The sequence below is a fragment of the Propithecus coquereli genome, unplaced genomic scaffold, assembly GCF_000956105.1.
Source record: "Propithecus coquereli isolate 6110/MARCELLA unplaced genomic scaffold, Pcoq_1.0 Scaffold2, whole genome shotgun sequence".
Classification (NCBI taxonomy): Eukaryota; Metazoa; Chordata; class Mammalia; order Primates; family Indriidae; genus Propithecus; species Propithecus coquereli.
The window spans coordinates 17,407,415-17,427,113 of NW_012144966.1; the positions used below are offsets into that span (position 1 = coordinate 17,407,415).

Here is a 19,699-nt window from a genome sequence, read left to right on the forward strand (position 1 = left end):
TTTCTTCTCAGTTATACCCAAGCCATATTTGAAATTTTCCTTCAAAATATAGTTGTGGTAAAATCCATGACTAATTTACTCATCAGAGACATTTCCTGTTAAACCAAACTACTAGTTAAATAAAATTAGAAAGGAAATGACACACATCGAAGGAGCACTGGGCTGGAAATTGGGAGGCTTGGCTTCCAGTTCCGGTTCTACAATTTGCTAGGTATGTGATCTGGACTTGCTTGGCCTTAACTCAATTTCACTTCCCTCATGTCATTTATATATGTATATATGTTTATATATATATACGTATAGTTCAATATCAAGGATAGCTAATCAATATAATGATATAATCAATATATAAAATAGTTATTAAATATTTATATTAGTAAAATATTGTATTATATGTACACATACATGCATAGATATATATGAATATAAGAATGAAATATATAGAAAATATAGGATTATTTTATATATATACTTTTAAAAACAGATTTTATCCTTGTATTTGCTTAGGATGTTCGGCTGGGTTTAGACTTCTCTAGTTGGCCTGAGTTTTTCTATCTCAGATGAATTACCCAGAGAGTGAGAGTCGTGAGTGCCAGACACAGACTAGTGCCAACTGTTTACTTAATGCAATAGAGGACAGTGATGTTGTACTTTAAATATTATAAGCTCTTAGAATATGTGCATGTGTGTGGCTGTGTGTGTGTGTATATATAAAGAGAGAGAGAGTTTATGTTATCCAGATATGAGCTCAGCCATGGAGACATGAAAGTCTTTTAGCAGGACAATATCTTTCACAGAATCGTGTAAGTTTATATATTCAGTGCTTCAGTTTGGAGATGAGAAAGGTGAAGCCCAGAGAATTAAGCCCAGGCTCGTGCCTTCTAGTTCACTTTGCTATCACCATGTCGAATTGTACACGCAGACGAGTGGTCCATGAGGATGAAGGCGTTCGGACGCTGGCAGGCACTCAGCTGGCTTTCTTCCTAACAAGGACCCCGAAGAGGGTTTTGTTTGGGAGTGTCCCGCCCCCTCCTCGCTGTGCTGGGGATAAATGAGCGGCGGGGCGGGGCGCGGGTTGCCATCTGTGGGCATGGGGTGCAGCGCCAGCAGGAAGGTGGTCCCGGAGCCGCCCGGGAGGGCTGGGGTCAAACACCAGGACCAAAGCCCAGGCAGCGCCAGAGGCTCGGGGCCCGGGCCGGAGGCGGCGGCCCAGGTGGCGCGGAGCATGCAGGTGGCTCGCTTCCGAGCCAAGTTCGACCCCCGGGTCCTTGCCAGGTAAAGCGCCGCGCTTGGGCGGGCGTGGGGCTGGGCTGAGAAAGATAAACCTCTGACCCAGACAGCCTTAAGGCTCCCTGCAGCTGGACTGCACTTTGGACAGGTTTCTTTTGGGTTACAGGCCACTGACCTCCCTAATTCTTTCCCTGCCCCTTTGAGATGTAAAGCTTCTAAAGCCCAGGAATGTCTTTTTTCTGGGATATGGAGCTGTCCCTTTGAAATGTGATGAAGAGCTTTAGGGCCGCTGTTTCCCAGTCTCTGTGGGAGGGTGGGAGCCTGATTTCTTTTCATAAGGCCGGTTAGCAAACGCAGGTGGCCTAATCCCAGAACTCTTCTCTCTCCCGGGTTGCAGCAGTCTTGACCCCTATTGTCACATTGCCATTGAGTCTGGAGTAAAGTCTTCCTTGTGCTGTTTTTTGTTTGTTTGTTTGTTTTTATCAAGTCTCCCTCGGCTACTCAAGCCGGCATGCAGTGGCTTGATCACAGCTCAATGCAGCCTCAAACTCCTGGGCTCAAGTGATCCTCTCCCCTCAGCAGTCCCAGTATTTGGGACTGCAGGTGGTCGCCAGCCACCATACCCAGCTAATTTTAAAACTTTTTTGTAGAGACTGTGTCTCGCTGCTATTGGCCCAAGCTGCTCTTGAACTCCTGTGTTCAAGTGATCCTCCCGCTTCAGCCTCCCAAAGTGTTGGGATCACAGGCGTGAGCCATCGCAACTTGGTTTCCTTGCTGTTTTTCAAGTGTCCAGTACATTTTCTCTTTGAATCTCTGAGCAGAGAGTGCAGAGGACAAGGAAAGGAGAGCAGGAGGAGCAACAAAAAAGGAAGGGTGAACCCATCCTGGGGGGAGGGGAGGAGCACCGCCTCCCAACCTCTGGCAGAGTCTATAGAGGAAGGGGGCGTTGCCACCCATATACTGGGGCTGGGTCCCACCAGACATGTTGTGTGAAGGATCCTCTACTAAATTCTAGAAATTGGGATTACAGTTAGTGGAATAGAATGAACCTTTGAGTAGGCCTGACTTGGGATCCACTCCCATCTCTTCTATCATGTGCTGTTTACAATGTTCCTTAACTTTCCTTCTTCCTTAGTTTCTGCCTCTTTAAAATGGGATTAATAATAATATCTATTGCAAAAGATTGTTGTGAGGATAATTAAAGTAAATTATGCTGCACAGTGCATGGCATAAGTCCTCATTTAGAGTAAACTTATTGCAAAACTTACTCTCTTCATGAAGTACAAGTAAGACCTGGCTGACCCTATGTGGAAAATGAGCAAAGACTGCAGGTTGGCTGGCCTGAGAAATCATTTCCTCAGAGTATGCCATGTTGGACATGTTGTGTGAGGAAATCCCAGAATCTCCTTCCCTTCTGCAGTGTTGGGTGAGACACAATGGTGGATGGCTCAGCTGGCTTCCAAGGGCACTTCTGGTTCTAGAATCGGATGCTCACTTCATTGCAGTGCTCTGCCCAGAGTCCATGCAGAGCCATTTCCTGGCCTACTTGAGGACTTTTAGTATAGTGACTCCCAGAGAATCAGTCCAGTAATTGCTAAATTTAGAGAAGGACAAGGCTGGCTGATGTGACTGAATTTGAATCTGAGTAGATATGGGGTCTTGGCAAGATTGAATGGGTTAAACAGCATCTCTGATCATCTGTAGTCAGGGAGATGATGCTTCTTTGGTCTGATCTTTATCCACCCTCCTAATCCCTACCCCCAGAGTAGTCCCAGCCCCTTAGAGTATAAAAGAATCATAGAAGCAGAAGGCTTTAACTCAAGGGGCATCTTTAACTCAAGAGTCATCTTTAACTGGTGAGGAGTTGAGCCCCAGAAGTGTAAGAAGTGACTTGTCCAAGTTAATGGCAGAATTGGGCCTAGAGAGAGCATAGTTGTCCTTCCTCTCCATTGTGATTCCATCTATAACTCTTGCAGAATAGAGGTGATAGAATTTAAATCTGACTATATTTACTTTTTTCTTCAGCGTACGTTACAATTACCTCTATAGAACAGGGTGTGATAGCATTATTTCCATGTTTCACTTTTTGTCCATGTTAAAAAATTCACAGTTTGTGTCAGCTGAGGTTAAATATTTCCCATTTAAATAATCTCTGCAATAATGTGAAATTGTACCATCTACAAAACCGACCTTGAGGCTACCATTTGGTGGGGGCAGAGTGGAAGCAGAGGGAATGAAAAGACCTTGCAGATGCATTCTTAATGTTTTCAAAATATATGTGATGCTGCAGGAAAAATACGTATTCAGTGAATGTTTCTTTCATTCAGCATTCATTGCTGCCCCCTCTGTGCTAGGCACTTTACAAGGTACAGCCACTCAAGTCACAAAGATGGTCACCATCCATGGCCATTGGGTATTCATGAGCAAGGCTGCAGCTGTAAGAATTTGTTATGGGACAAGTTGAGTAACAGTCTGAGGCATTTATTCCCACTGCTCAAAATCTTGTCTTAAAGCCTACTATTTCCTCCATTGCCAAATTACCAGCATTTTTTCAAATATTTGGAATATGAAGCTCCCTTAACAGTATTGAAAAAAGCTTCTTTTATTCAAGCAAAACAGTGTAGTTCCTCAGAAGTGTAGCTTATCTGATACCTGATGATTAATTCAGTGAACAAGAGAGTTTTCCGTCAGTTTTGAGAGCATAGCGATAAATTAGTATTTGCAAAGTGCTTTCATCCACCTTAGAAGTAATGTAAAACTTGGTTGGTCTGCAAAGCAATAGAATTTGAAATGGGCCTGTGATTATCTTCAAAATCACACTGGAAGTGCACGTGAATAAAAAAACAAAATTGCAAAGGGAAGAGGAGAAAGAATCTATTCAAGTTTACTAAATTGCTATCTGTTTTGATAAGGTAATTGGCCAGAAAATTAAATGCACCGTGGAGAACAAAGCTGTTTTCTATAGTCTGGTACAGCCAAGTGTCATTTTTATTCAGTATGCACGGGAATATAAGGAACAAATAAGTAGGCAAAAAAAAAAAAAATACAGGAAGAATAAGCTCAACAAAAAGAAATAAGCCTATTTAAAGCACAGATTGATATTTGCGTTTGAATCTTTGGTATTGAATATGTGGTATAAAACATTTCTGTTTCCTTGGGTACTTCCTGGGCACATTCCATTCTCTGGGATCCTTACCTGAGAGAGGTTTTTAATAAAGTGAGAAGAGCACTGCATTATGGTGTATGTAAGCAGATCTGGGTTCTCATCCTGATTCTACAACACAACAGATCAGTTGGCTAACCTGTTTTTCAAATTTCCTCATCTGTAAAATGAGGGGTTGAGTTAAATCATTCTTTAATAATTCCATCTGTAAAATCATGGTTTTAAGTCTAACATTTTCTCAGCATGTCTGAAATAAAGGCAGAGGGTTAAACTTGATAGGATTCTTAACCTTTAGTAGAAGTTTGCATGGATCCCTCTTTTGAGAAGTTATAAACAGGAGTAAGCTTCTTCCTTATTCTCCCCAGCTTATTTGGTTGTTGTTGAAGAATGATAAAAACAAGGGCTGGAGGAAAGAAAGAAAATGGTAAAAGGAGCTCCTAAAATTCTTTAAAGAAATTTTGGTGAAATGCATTTGAAGGAGTTGCATTTGAATCCCATCCACTCTAACCACAATCTGCGTGGCCTTAAGAAATCACTCAAGGCCGGGAGCGGTGGCTCACGCCTGTAATCCTAGCTCTCTGGGAGGCCGAGGCGGGTGGATTGTTTGAGCTCAGGAGTTCGAGACCAGCCTGAGTAAGAGCGAGACCCTGTCTCTACTAAAAAAAATAGAAAGAAATTATCTGGACAACTAAAAATATATAGAAAAAAATTAGCCGGGCATGGTGGCGCATGCCTGTAGTCCCAGCTACTTGGGAGGCTGAGGCAGTAGGATCGCTTGAGCCCAGGAATTTGAGGTTGCTGTGAGCTAGGCTGATGCCACGGCACTCACTCTAGCCAGGGTAACAGAGTGAGACTCTGTCTCAAAAAAAAAAAAAAAAAAGAAATTACTTAATATTTTTTTCATCTTAATTTTCCTATCTGATGAAGGGGGACATTATTATATCACCTAGTAGGGTTTTATAAGTATAAAATTTAAAAAAATAAAATGCCTGACATATTATAAATGTGTAGTAAATGGTAGCTATTGTTATTAAGACTGTCTTTCTATTAACTAATTACCTTTATATCATTTGCCTCCATTTCAAAAGAAGATTTGGGGCAGCTTTCAAAAACAATAAACATCATTAAGTAATAATAAGCAGGGAAATCTGGTGGAGGCAATATAAGGATGGAAAAGATGGTATAAAGCATGGACTTAACTAATTTTGAGGATCATCACTTCAGAGGATGACAGGTTTGGTTTTTCTTCCCAACAGATATGACATCAAGGCTCTTATTGGGACAGGCAGTTTCAGCTGGGTTGTCAGGGTAGAGCAGAAGACCACCAAGAAGCCTTTTGCAATAAAAGTGATGGAAACTAGAGTGAGAGAAGGCAGAGAAGTGTGTGAATCTGAGCTCAACGTCCTGAGGCGGGTTCGCCATTGTTACATTGTCCAGCTCCTAGAGATCTTTGAGGCCCAGGACCGAGTTTACGTGGTGATGGAGCTGGCTACAGGAGGGGAGCTCTTCGACCGACTCATTGCTCAGGGATCCTTTACAGAGGGCGACGCCGTCAGAATCCTCCGGATGGTTGCTGATGGGATTAGGTATTTGCACGCTTTGCAAATCACTCATAGGGACCTAAAGCCTGAAAATCTCTTATACTATCATCCAGGTGCTGAGTCAAAAATTTTAATCACAGATTTTGGTTTGGCACACTCTGGGAACAAAAGAGGTGACTGGATGATGAGGACACTCTGTGGGACCCCAGAGTACATAGCCCCTGAGGTTTTGCTAAGGAAACCTTATACCAGTGCAGTGGACATGTGGGCTCTTGGTGTAATCACATATGTTTTACTGAGCGGATTCCTGCCTTTTGATGATGAAAGCCATACAAGACTTTACAGGAAGATTCTGAAAGGCAAATATAATTACACAGGAGAGGTAAGAGATCGTTATGTTATTCCTGTTGTGTTGGGCTGGAGGAGGGTTTCTCACGCTGCCACTATTGACATTTGAGGCTGGATGGTTCTTTACTGGGGGAGGGGGGCTGTCCTGTGCACTGTAGGATGTTTAGCAGCATCCTTAGCCTCTACCCACTAGATAGCAGTAACACACCTCCCCCAGTTGTGACACCCACAGATGTCTCCAGACATCATTAAATGCCCCCTGTGGGGCAAAATTGCCCCAACTGAGAGCCATCAGTCTCAAGGTACCAAGGGCCTTGGTTACTGAGCTGCCTGTAGTTAGCACATGACATTGATGATCAAGCGGATATGTGGGTTTGTCTACAGTGTGTTCTTTAATCAGTATGCGGAGCCCGGGCTGGCCGCCTAAACCCATGTGTACTCAGAAGCTCAGCGTGATGCTTGGGTGTTTGGCGAGAGATTTTCTGCCTAAGATCTAGATGATCCAAGCCCTCTTTGTGATGTAGTGTTTTCACAGTGGAATGTTTAACCTCACAGCTTGTGTAAAATATTTACCCATCGTTTAAACTTGAAACTCCCAGTGTTCATGAATTTGTTAACTTTTTGTTGTTTTGGATAGGGAAGGAAAGTTGCCAATGCTTGTGTGTGACAAGCCTGATAAAATAGGAAATTTGTTTCATGTAGAGCAAATGAACACATTTATTTTAATTTCTCATAAAAAATATTGATAGTTTGATTATGGCTACTTAAAATGTAACATCGGTAGGTACAGCAACAACATAAGCAAAGTTAAAGTTAAATAACAAATTTAAGTATAATATTTTCTATATCTGACAGAACTTTAGTACTTTATTGTACATGTATATGTTTTTAAACATGGCAGGTTAGGGCTTCCAAAAAGGAATATTCCAGGAGGAAGATAGGGAGGCTGCCAGTCCTCTTCAAGGCTGGACTTGGAAATAGCACAGTCTCCCTTCTGCCTCATTCTACTGGTTATTAGGAGTCCTGGGCCAACCATGATTCAATGCGGAAGGGAGCCACACAGTGTGTGGCTGTTGGGGGTGTGGTCCATTGGGGCTGTATTTAGACTGGATATCACAATTAATTTTTTAGTGTGAAAGAATAATAATATATTGTGTTAAAAATTCCTTTTGTTAGGTTTACTTCAGAGGGCTCCTTAGAAGCAACCCTGAAAAGAGGATTCTTGTGCAAGTGATTTATTATGAAGAGATTCCCAGGGTTTTGCAGGTTTGGGGTGGGAGTTCCCCTTTCTAGCAGCTTCCTGCAATGCTCGAGGAGCAACCAAGGTAGAAAGGCACAGCAGATGGTGGAGAAAGGATGGAAGAGAACAAAGATTTTCTTCCCACTGTCCGAGGGAGGCCTTCACTTATCTGCTTGATTGGCAATGGCATCGCCATGGCTTTCTGCAGGGTGGCAGGGCTCGTACTGGAGACGGTAAGTAAAGGACTAATCCTGAACACTGTGTGAGTGCCTCTTTCTGTGGTCCCCACCCCTTTCTTCTAATCAGACCAGGAATATTGCTCAGGTCTGGGGATACTCACATGAAAAATGCTCAGTGTCCCTGCTGTAGGGATCTGGTGGTTTTGGCTGAGAGACCAAATATTATTACATATTTCTTCAAACGTAAATGCTTTAATACAAGTAGGAACAAAGTCTCAAAGTTCACAGGAGCAATGGAAGAGAACCTAGCATTGCTTAGGAAAGTTGGGTCAGATTCCATAAAGAAGGCCACATTTGTGCTGTCTTGGAGGAAAGGTAGGAGATTCTAGAAGGGGAGATTAACATATTCCAAACAGAACAACATATGCAAAAGCATGTAAAAGGGAATAAATTGACTAGTGAAACATGAGTTTTAGAGCTCATGTGCGTGCACACGTATGGATGTGTGTGTGTGTACATGCATGCATGTTGATAGGAGTATTTTGAAAAGCAGTGTAATATAATGGTTAAGAACACAATCTGGACCAATACTGGCTGGATTCCATTAACAGCTCTGCCATTTACTAAATAACTTTGGGCATGTTTTTAAATTTCTCTCTATCTCAATTTCTGCATTTGTAAAATGGTAATCATGATGGTATCTACCTAACAGGGTTGTTGCAAAGATCAAATGAGCTAATAGATACAAGTGCCGAGAAAATTTCCATATATTAATACATATAGAATCAGTGTTATATAGAAATACTATTGTCACTGTGAGACTGGGACTGAAAGTTTGAATTTTGCTTAAGCAAATTATTAGTTTTATGGGTTTATTTTTGCAGTACAGACTTCATTTATCAAGTATACCTTTTTCATCTTTTAAATGGAATAGTGAGAAAAGCTTGGTGTTAGAGTTTTAACACTAATGACAAATTATAAGAATTCTTGCCCATGAGTTGGGAATCATGTATTCTTATCTAATTATATTCTACTGCATCACTGTAGTCTTTTTTTTTTTGTGCGAAATAAATTGATAATAAAATGAGTCTTATAACCATATCAGCCAGCTGACAAGGATAGACACTGATAGTAAAAATATATTTTTAAGCCAGCCGTGGTGGCTCATGCCTGTAATCCCAGTACTTTTGGAAGCTGAGGTGGGAGGATTGCTTGAGGCCAGGAGCTTAAGACCAGCCTGAGCAAAACAGTGAGACTCTGTCTCTATCAAAAAATAAGAAAAATTAGCTGGATGTGGTGGCAGGCACCTGTAGTCCCAGCCTGAAGCAGGAGGATCGCTTGAGCCTAGGAGTTCGAGGCTGCAGTTACCTAACATCACGTCACTGCACTCCAGCCCGGGTAACAGAGCACAGAGCAAGACCCACTCAGACATCGATAGAAAATGGTCTCCATCTGCTTAGATTTACCTGTGATTCCTATACTGTTAAGAAAAGCGTTTATTGATATACTCCCTTAGAAGTGACATTCTGATGGATTGTGGTCATTTTCACTAGCCTGGATCCCGGTTTTGTTCTGTCTCCTTTTCTCCAGTAATTTTGTTTATTCTGTCCTTACTCTATTTGTTCTCTATTCATGTTATCAATATTATTCCACATTTCAGTTAGGTCTGCTAAGCCATAATTCCTGTAATTTGGCTCTCATTCCTATGGTTTAATTCCTAAATACTTATGCTTACCGAAAAATAAAAATGTGGTGCTTAACAGTTTTTAATGATATTTTTATTTTAAAAGATGTTTTATTGAAAATAATTTTAACAGTTATAAAATCTTACTAAACATACTTTATTTTCTTCTCTTTTATTTTTATTTCATCATATTATGGGAGGTTATCATGTTTAGGTTACATATATTGCTTTTGTGCCACCCCAGTGTGCCCCACTTCAAGCATGCCCATCCCCCAAGATGGTGCACACCGCACCCATTAAGTGTGAATATACCTATCCCCTCCTACCCCTCCCACTTGCCTGACACCTGATGAATGTTATTACTAAATGTGCACATAAGCGTTGATCAGTTAATACCAATTTGATGGTGAGTACATGTGGTGCTTGTTTTTCCATTCTTGTGATACTTCACTTAGTAGAATGGGTTCCAGCTCTATCCAGGATAATACAAGAGGTGCTTTGTGGCTCAGTAGAACTCCATGGTATACATATACCACATTTTATTATTCCACTCATCTACCGATGGGCACTCGGGTTGTTTCCACATCTTTGCAATTGTGAATTGTGCTGCTATAAACATTCTAGTGCAGATGTCTTTTTTTCCTTTGGGTAGATGCCAGTAATGGGATTCCTGGATCAAATGGTAGTTCTACTTGGAGATCTTTGAGGTATCTCCATATTACTTTCCACTGAGGTTGTACTAGTTTGCAGTCCCACCAGCAGTGTATCAGTGTTCCTATCTTTCCACATCCCAGCTGACATTTATTGTTTTGGGGCTTTTTGATAAAGGCCATTCTCACTGGAGTTAAGTAATATCTCACTGTGGTTTTGATTTGCATTTCCCTGATGATTAGAGATGTTGAGCATTTTTTCATATGTTTCTTGGCCATTAGTCTGTCTTCTTTTGAAAAGTTTCTGTTCGTGTCCTTTGCCCAGTTTTTGATGGGGTCGTCTGATTTTTTCTTGCTGATTTTCCTGAGTTCTGTATATGTTCTAGTTATCAGCCCTTTATTGGATGTGTAGCATGCGAATATTTTCTCCTATTCTGTAGGTTGTCTGTTTGCTCTCATGATAGTTTCCTTGGCTGTGCAGAAGCTTTTTAATTTGATCAAGTGCCATTTATTTATTTTTGTTGTTGCTATGATCACCTTTGGGGTCTTCTTCATAAATTCTTTGCATAGGCCAATGTCTATAAGAGTTTTTCCAACATATTCTTCTAGAATTCTTACAGTTTATGCCTTAGGTTTAAGTCTGTTATCCACTGTGAGTTGATTTTTATCTTCACCTGTTCTCTGACTTTTCTTAAATTGAACAGATATAAGTCTTCTTCCCTTAAACTCAATCACAAAGAATGAGTGTTTCTATGAATTAAAATAATGGTGGTGCATTTCATTTCGATTGTGTAGATATTACCTTTAGATATAAGAGGATAGTTATTAGAGTGGAAAAGTAGCTATGTTATCTACTTCCTGGATTACATTGCACTTCTTTAACCTTGACATCATTAGTGGAATTTATGGAGTTGAGGAGAAAAGAACTAGTTGAGTAAAGTTTTTAGAAACCAATTTAATATTATATTTATATTGCTTATATTATGATTTATGAGGTTTAAACTACAGGAAATTGTTCTAAACATATGTTAGGTCTACAAGAATGAGGCAACTGTTGAATTGGGGTTCAAAGTCCAATCCATTCATTTTGGTCACTCTTCTTCTGTTCCTCTTTCTTTGGAGAAAATAAAACACCCCTCTTGTTAACCTGTGCTGCTTTGAAAAATGGTAGGTGCTCAAACTCTACGCAAACCCTCTTTAAAGATTTAGTGTTTTTCCTGTGGGTGAAGAAGTGGAAACATCCCTTCCCTCATATCTAAACCTCTACTCACAAAAATATCCACTTTGTGAGCCTGTATAGTATTAAGTAACTTTTCATTTTAAAATTAGATGTCGCTTATAACTTGTGAACATTTATTCACTTTTTTCCAGAGTTTCCAAATGCCCCAATAGATAGAGCATTCCGATATAATTAAAGGTTTGTGCTGAGCATTTTCACCTTTGGCAAAGATAAAGCACAATTTAAAATCTGTTTTGTAGATTGGGAAATAAAGAAAGAAAAATAGTTAAATATGTATGACATAAAGATGATGTAAGGAATCTCCTGCTGCCTGAGGTGAGGAGGAATGATTTTTGCCAATTAACAAAGTCATGAAGAGTTAGTCAGTATTTTGGGGCACATTTGCATAGAAGTTGGTTGCAAAGCCTTGAGTTAAATCCTACCAAGACCATACACTAATGTTCAAAGAAGAAGGAAAATGCATCAGAAGGTTGTTACCAGTAGAAATTTTTAATAAAAATTACCATTTTCGAGTGGATAAATGCTACATTGAGTGCTTTTTAGTGTAAGGGTTTGAACAATAGCTTATCCATCTATTTGGAAAAATAGCTCTTTGTAGCGTTTCTGAAAATTCTTTAATTAAATTGACCAGTAATTACCTTATACTTCAATAAGTGTTATATTTAGCAAATTGCAATGTTAGTTACAGTGCTAAAATTCAAAGATTTGCATCTAGAATTTTAGGAACTGTGTGTATGTTTTGTGTGTGTTTTGTTTGTGTGTGTGTCTAGCTTTTTAATAATTATTTTTAATAATGATTCTTTGTGGGCATTTATGCAAAGGAACCAAGAAATAAATATGAAAGCTTTGACTAGTTGTAGGAATATTATTCATTCTTTTTCTTCTTCTTGTTTTTTTTGTTGGCCTAGTGCATTAGCTGGGAATCAAACCTGATTTTTTAAACTGGTTACTTAGTCAGTTTTTGTATATTTATCAATCTTTTGCACAAGCTATTACCTTAGCCCCATTAATTGGTGTTCATAAAAAGAAGAGAATGAAAATGTTAATCTTAAATGTATGACTCTTTTGTCTCCTGGAGGGCTGCCATGGATCTCCATGGGGATCCCAGAGGCTCCTAGTGAGGAGGGGAGGGAAGGGGCCTCTAGTACACAAAGTGGTGGGCAACCTCTAGATAAAAAGAACCCTGAGCAGAGAAGTTAATTTGTGAGCTGATGTAGAACACTGGAGAGGGAAGTGAGGTCTGCTTGCCAGACCAAGGAGGACAGGAAGGAGGAAGAGGGCAGAAAAGGATGGAGCTGGAGTACAGAGCCAGTTAATGAAAAGCTGGGGAGATGAGTCAGAGAGCCACAGCCTGAGAGTATGGTCCCGGAGAATAATCCAGCCAGGTTCTCACCAGGGTGTGCTCACCAGTGCTAAAAGAACCAGGCTCTTTTAAAGGGCCTGGACTCGGGCAGCCATTAGAAGATTGTTCATCAGGAAACTGACAAGCAATAAACTACAATCATTCCTTACTTCCCCGTTTGAAGGTGAGAGAGTCAAGACGTCTATAACATATAAGATACCATCCCTCTAAATTCCTTTTATTCCTCCAAAGCCAGTAAGTAGTGCAATCACTAGTATTAAATTTTGGTTTTACACCTCTGTTTTGGTTATTGTTCTTTCATACAGTTAAGCCAATCTCTATGGGAGAAGACAGAAAAATAGGCAAAAAACTGGATAAGGAAAGGAAAAAAGTAAAGGCCCAACCCTCTTTAAATTTAGTATTTTTCTTATGGGTAAAGAAGTAGGAACATCCCTTCCCTCATGGCCAAATCTCTTTACACTAATATTACAATTTACTTGCAACTAAATTAATTGAATAATCTTGGGATAAAAGAAAGTGCTACCTTTCTTTTTACATGGTTCATTACCTCTTAGCACAGAACAGTTTTGTTTTTTTTTTTTATTTGAGGGAAGACATTTATCACACTTTAGTAAATGGACTTGGTCTGAGAAATACTGGATAATTTTCATATTCCAGTTCTCTAAGTACAGTCAATGAATGTGTCCACGAAAGGGCTGAGGAGGGAGTTCAGCTGTGAGGATTAAATAGTAAAAAGAACAGCCACAAAAATCTACATAGTATTTTATACTGTGAAAACCATCTGTCACATCCTTGATCTAGTTTGGTCCTAATAACAATCTTGTGAAAGAGATATGGCGATCCCCATTTTTCTGACAAGGAGATGGAGACCCTGAAGTTGCAGAGGAGTGTGTGGCCAGACAGCCTGTCCAGCCCAGATACACCGACCTCATGCACTTTTCACATTAAGATGGGTTACCAGGCTAGCGTGGGACAGTGTCTACCTGGGACTGCTGAGAAGAGCCAAACAAAGGGAAATTTTTGAGGCAAAGAGTAGGGTTGGCCAAACCTGGGAGGAGAAATTATGAGGAAAGCTTCCTTGGACATAAAGTGGATGTGAAAGCTGGTAAAGGGACTGAATGAATGATGTCATCAGGTGCCAGTTTGTACAGAGTGGGAATTTGATTCAACCTGTGGTTTTCCATTTGTTTTTGGTTACCTGACACTATCAGTTAAAAAATTGGGGGCATGCACACTCAGTTTTTATTCATTTATAGAATATACATGGGTATGTATATGGGTCTATTTTATACTTTATTAAACATAGACAAAAATAAACTTTGAATTAAGAAGATAAAAAAGTACAAGTTCGTTTTCTTACTTTTCTAATATGTAATGTGAAATCGATTCCTAGATATTCTCCAGTTGTTTCTTATAGCTCAGGAATTCTGTAATTTATAACTTGTGTTTGAATAACAAACTTTGGCTGAAGAGCTTTTTTTCCAGCACACCAGTTACTTTATTTTCTTCAACTGCATTTTAAGCATATATTCATCTGGGGTCATCTTAATGAGCTCTCCATAAACCTCACTGCACATATTTTATATTCTTTTCAGAAAGATTCAGTTGCTTGTCTTAAAATTTTCCAGGGAGCCATCTAATTTAACCTTCATTTAAATAGTCTTGAGCTTAGTTAGATAAATGTGTCTGGATCGAGGGCCAAGTAGATGTCTAGCCAGAACCAGAGGGCATGCCATTGTGAGAGTTAGCCACTGAGGTACTTTGTCTAGATTTGCAGAGTTTACATTTTATTTTTCCCATGCTTGAGTATTTAGAAGTCTGCTCATTTATTTCATGACTTTATTTCTGGAGTAAAAAATTCTCATCTCTTTTACCTAAATAAACTGAAGGAAAAAAAGAAATGTAGTTCTTTTGCTGTTTTCTTTTTATGCAAATTCTGGGTTAATTTGGCTGTGGAGGTACATACCTATGGTCCCAGCTACTTGGGAGGCTGAGGCAGGAGGATTGATTGATCCCAGGAGTTCAAATCCAGCCTGGGCAACATAGCTAGCAAGACCCCATCTCTACCAAAAAAAAAAAAAAAAAAAAAAAAATTCTGGGGTAAGATTGGAGAATGTGATGTCTATGTATGAACTCTGATTTTTCCTTACACAAGGGCAAAGACAGTAGGTGGTAAGGATTCCCTTACCTTTCCTGGGAGGTAACATTTAATCAAAAACACATCAACCAGAAATTGTGTTTAAGATACAGCAAATGTATGGGCAATTTTTTCAATATTTCTCCTTTGTAGAGGACAAGAGTTACAAAACCAGTTTGTTCTAGGTATGTGCTATATGTTGGTAGTGTTGACCTAAAGGAAAAAGCTGAGGCACAAAGTATAATTTTAAAGAGTTTACTTAAGCTAAAGTGAGGAGAGCTGCCAGGGAAACACTTCCAAGTTGCATTGGGAAGTGCTCCATTTGGCCTTTGTTACAAGGCAGGTTTTTAAAGGCAAAAGGGAACAAGGAATGGGCTGATGTAAAGTTGTTTGACAGAAATTCTTACGGGTTTATAGAAATAACATGGATTAGTGATGGGCTATATCTTGTTGAATTATAGGGTGTGAATTATGGCGTCCAGGGTATGGCACTTCATGGCTGTACCTTGTCAGTCTAGAGCCTACATAGCGAGCTAATTATTTAGCTCAAGGAGGGAGTGAGATGTGACTGCTGTTGCATTTCTATGCTGCTCTGCTGGATAATTTAAAAGGGCTAGAATTCCTCAGATAAGAAGTTTTTTTCTTCTCAGTAGGCAGTGCAGAAAACAAGATTGAGTATAAAGCAACAACCCTCATGCTCACCAATGCCACTATGAATTACAGCTATTGTACTTAGAGCATGTGCAACTGCTGTAAATGTTGTCAGAATAAGTTCCTGAAACATCGGATACTTAGCTGTGCTTATTGTACTGCCACAGCTCTGTTGCATGCTGAACCCACTTGCAGTCAGCTGGTGGGGAGCGGCTGGGCCCTGCGTGTTCGAGGAAGTGCGCTGTGGAGCACCCCTCGCTCACGTGCGCTCGCTGTCCTTCCCCTTCTCTGCCCAGGCTGTGGAGAGGGAGGCATCCTAAGTCCACAGGAAGCTTTCAGAGGGAGAGAAAAGATGATTTCTGAATCTATTCCACTTTCAACTTCCACTCTGTCTCACTCTCAGTGTCACAGGGACTCAGTGAGATGGCCACAGTGTGGTGAACACTAACCCGATACTGATGTAGTTCATCAAAAACAGCCTCTCTGCCTTGTCTAGCTCCTGTAAATGAGATGTGTGAACTACACCAGACTGGACGGATTTCTGGAAAGGAATTCTCATGCGTTGGACAGAGAGTTTGGAGAATTTCTGTGTTTGCGTTTGCCTTTTCTTTTGCTAAAGAGTTTTTTTGTTTGTTTTTGCTTCTCTCAAAGGTGGATTTTTAGGTTCTCTATGTATTTCATGACACAACATTCAAATTTCTTTCTTTTTTTTTTTTTAATTTTAGCAGACACCGTATTGCTTCACAAATTTCTTATTTGAAAACTTTTGGATTTGATAGGAATTAATCTATGTAATTAAGAATATGATTCTTTGTGTGTTTATTTTTATTTTATCCAACTTTATTTGTTTTTCTTCTCAGCCTTGGCCGAGTATTTCCCACTTGGCGAAGGACTTCATAGACAAACTACTAATTCTGGAGGCTAGTCATCGCATGTCAGCCTGCCAGGCCCTGGATCATCCCTGGGTGGTTGCCACGGCTGCCGGGTCTTCTATGAAGAATCTTCAGAGGGCCATTTCCCGAAACCTCATGCAGAGGGCGTCTTCTCACTCTCAGAGTCCCGGATCTGCCCAGTCTTCTAAGTCGTGTTGTTCTCACAAATCAAGGCATATATGGAGCAAGAGAAACTTAAGGATAACAGAATCACCACCGTCTGTACCTCTGTGAACAGATGACCTCTAAAACCATTTTACCCAATTTTAAGCCAGATCTGTTAACTTCATTAGTAGCACTAGGTTGTAAGCATCATTTCATCATGATTAGGGCACTCTAAATCTCCAAGGACATGCAGTATTGTTGAATAACATTGACTTTCACTTTTAACATTTTTTGATCTATAATTATTCCTGTACCTATATTAATTTCCCCAGAATATATTGCTGTGAAAGATTAATAATATAGTATTAATTACCTTTAGATAACTGGAAATAGTATATAAAGAAAATCTCTTAAGTATTGAATGAATTAAATAAAACATGATACTGTAGGAATAAGTGATGTGTATTGAAAGAATCATGAATCAGAGACATAGGAGGCATAGTTAGATATGGGGAATAAATGTATTTATCCTGAAATTACTGATTTATATTTAAGGTCCAGTATACAGTGTTAACTAGCAACACTCAAGATAGTTACAAGTGTCTGTTAATTTTGTATTTAATCTGTAACTATTTATGGAAAATTGTTAATTGTAGGGCATATAAAGAACCTTAAGATACAGTTTCTGTCCATGAGAAAAGTATAGTCTAACTGGGGCATTATTCACTGGAAAATGGGAATTTTGCAGAATCAGATAATAGTAATTTTTTTTCTAGTGTTAGCGTTCACCACCTACCAGTTTTTACAAAAGAGTGTGTGATCCTCTTGCTTCTTTTTGCTACTATCAACTCTTTTTGGTAAGCACTGGTTTCTTCTAGAATTATTTAATCAAATATCTTGATGACTTTAAATACTCACCATGAAATTATTATACATAGTGCATTAAAAGAGGTAAGTCTCCAAACTTGGTCCTCTAGGCAAAGCACATATAGCCTGATCCCTAGTACAGTAAATTTTTGTAAACTGATATAAAGACTAAAATATTATTAATTATATCTGTTTGTCACTTATGTGAATGGATAAATATAGTAAATCAATGATTCATTAGTTGATAGTGCTTAATTTATTTCATTAAGTACAATAATAAAATTCTAGGGTGATATTTACTATAACTATAAAATCAGTCATAATTTTTCCATTTTATTTTTCTCTTTTAGACTATATATATATGGAACAGCTATATATGTGGTATATAGATATGAATGTGTAATTAGTGACACAAAAGTTTTTTTGTGTGTCACTCTGTCACCCAGGCTGGAATGCAGAGGCTCACTGCAGTCTTCATCTCCTGGGCTCAAGCAATCTTCCCACTTTATCTTCTTGAGTACTTGGAACTACAGGCGCATGCCACCATGCCCAGCTAATTTTTTTTTTCATTTTTTTGTAGAGATGAGGTCTTGCTATGTTGCCTAGGCTGGTGTTGATCTCTTGGCCTCAAGCAATCCTCCCATCTTGGACTCCTAAAATGGGATTACGGGTGTGAGCCATTGTGCCCTGCCTATTTCCTTTTTAAATTGTACTGCTACATCATGTGATACATGATGGGCCACAGGATAGTTCCTTTAATATAGAAAGAACACTTAAAATTCATAAGAAAAATAATAGAAAAATTAGCAAATATTTTGACAGGTGATTTGTAAAAATACAGATGACTAATAAGTATGTGAAAAAATTCTTGGTTTCATTCATAATTTACAAAATAAAAATTAAAGTGACAAAGAAAGTGAAAATTTTAAAGAACAGTATTTTTTTACCTATCAGATTGAAACAATTTAAAATTCGGATAATACATACGGTGCAAGATTGCAGACAAGCAGATACTCTCATGCACTGCTTAGAGAGGAATGCAATCTGGTGCCACCTCAGTTTAGCAGTAATACCTACTCAAATTAAAAATGTACTGACCTTTGACCTAATAGTGTCATGTCTAGAAATTTGTCTTACACATATTCTTGCCAAAGTGTGCAAATACATATGTGCAAAAGTGTATAAAACATTGTTATTTCTATAAATAGGAATCACAAATAAATGTCTATCAGGAGGGGAATCCCCAAAAGTGTGTTATATCTAAACAAAGATCTACTATGCAGGTATTAAAAATGATACAGTAGATCTATATGTTATGTTATATGATATGTTATTGTGTTACATAGAAAAGCAAGACGCAGAGGAGTGTTATAGTATGATCTTTGTGTGAAAAAAATGTGTTCAAAAGCTCCAAAGATTGGTAAGAATGATAAAGATAGTGATTATTTCCGGGAAAAAAAGAATAAGAAGTCTGGAGTGGGACAGAAAGGTTTACTTTTCATTTTACCCCTATTTCTACCTCAAAAATTTTGAAATTGATGTATTTACTTCAAATCTATAGTAAAAAGAAAATCCAAGTAAAAGTGGAGGAGTGGGGAGTGTGGTGGCTCATGCCTGTAATCCCAGCACTTTGGGAGGCTGAGGCGGGAGGACAGGAGTTCGAGGTTGCAGTGAGCTATGATGATGCCACTGTACCTGGGTGACAGAGTGAGAACCTATCAAACAAACAAACAAAAGCTGGTGCTAAATGGGAAACAATCGAAAAGGGAGAAGCTTGAATAAGCAGCCCTAGAGGAATTGGGGATTAACTAATCAAATGTGAAAACTTGTTCTTTTTAATTGGATATTTTATATATTTGCCACTTGAAATTTTCAGAATAAAAAAAGCAACAAAAATTTGTAATGCTAACACTTTTTTAGATTTCTTAAATGATTAGAAAATAGCTTTACCATGTAGCCATGTATCCTAACACAGAGCACTTACTCTGTGCCATGCTAAGACCTCAGCATGTATTATTTCATTTGCTCCTCATTACAAACCTATGAGGTGGTATTATTCTCACTGTGGTTTCTCATATGAGGAAACTGAGGCTCAGAGATGTGAAGTAACTTATCCAATATCATCAGCAGGTATTAATAAATAGTAGACCTGGAATCAGAAACTCAGAACTCATCCCTTAACCTCTATGTTGGATCATTTCTAAGAAATAAGAATGCAGAGGCAGGTTTTGATGACTTAGATTTTATCGATACTGCCACAAAGAAACAATGTGATACAATATTACACAATGTTATTGTATAAATATTTGTAGTTTCCATGGATAATTGACTTTCACCTTTGCCTGTGTAGGCTGCCTTGAGGTGCTTTT

General features: G+C 39.0%; 1 protein-coding gene across 1 annotated transcript; it reads left to right on the forward strand.

Moving 5' to 3' along the window:
- Positions 1-1,059: 1,059 nt before the first annotated feature.
- On the forward strand, positions 1,060-16,711 carry PSKH2 (protein serine kinase H2). The gene is made up of 4 exons (XM_012643663.1): positions 1,060-1,275; positions 5,650-6,316; positions 16,287-16,628; positions 16,669-16,711. Exons 1-3 carry the CDS (start codon positions 1,091-1,093, stop codon positions 16,590-16,592), a joined length of 1,158 nt encoding a protein of 385 aa, XP_012499117.1. The 5' UTR covers positions 1,060-1,090; the 3' UTR covers positions 16,593-16,628; positions 16,669-16,711.
- The last annotated feature ends 2,988 nt before the right edge of the window (positions 16,712-19,699 follow it).

Bases quoted from the DNA above. Each gene is read 5' to 3' on its own strand.
- PSKH2 (XM_012643663.1), top strand. From the start codon at position 1,091: ATGGGGTGCAGCGCCAGCAGGAAGGTGGTCCCGGAGCCGCCCGGGAGG. The intron at 1,276-5,649 runs GTAAAGCGCCGC...TCTTCCCAACAG, and splicing joins GACCCCCGGGTCCTTGCCAG to ATATGACATCAAGGCTCTTA. The intron at 6,317-16,286 runs GTAAGAGATCGT...TTTTCTTCTCAG, and splicing joins AATATAATTACACAGGAGAG to CCTTGGCCGAGTATTTCCCA.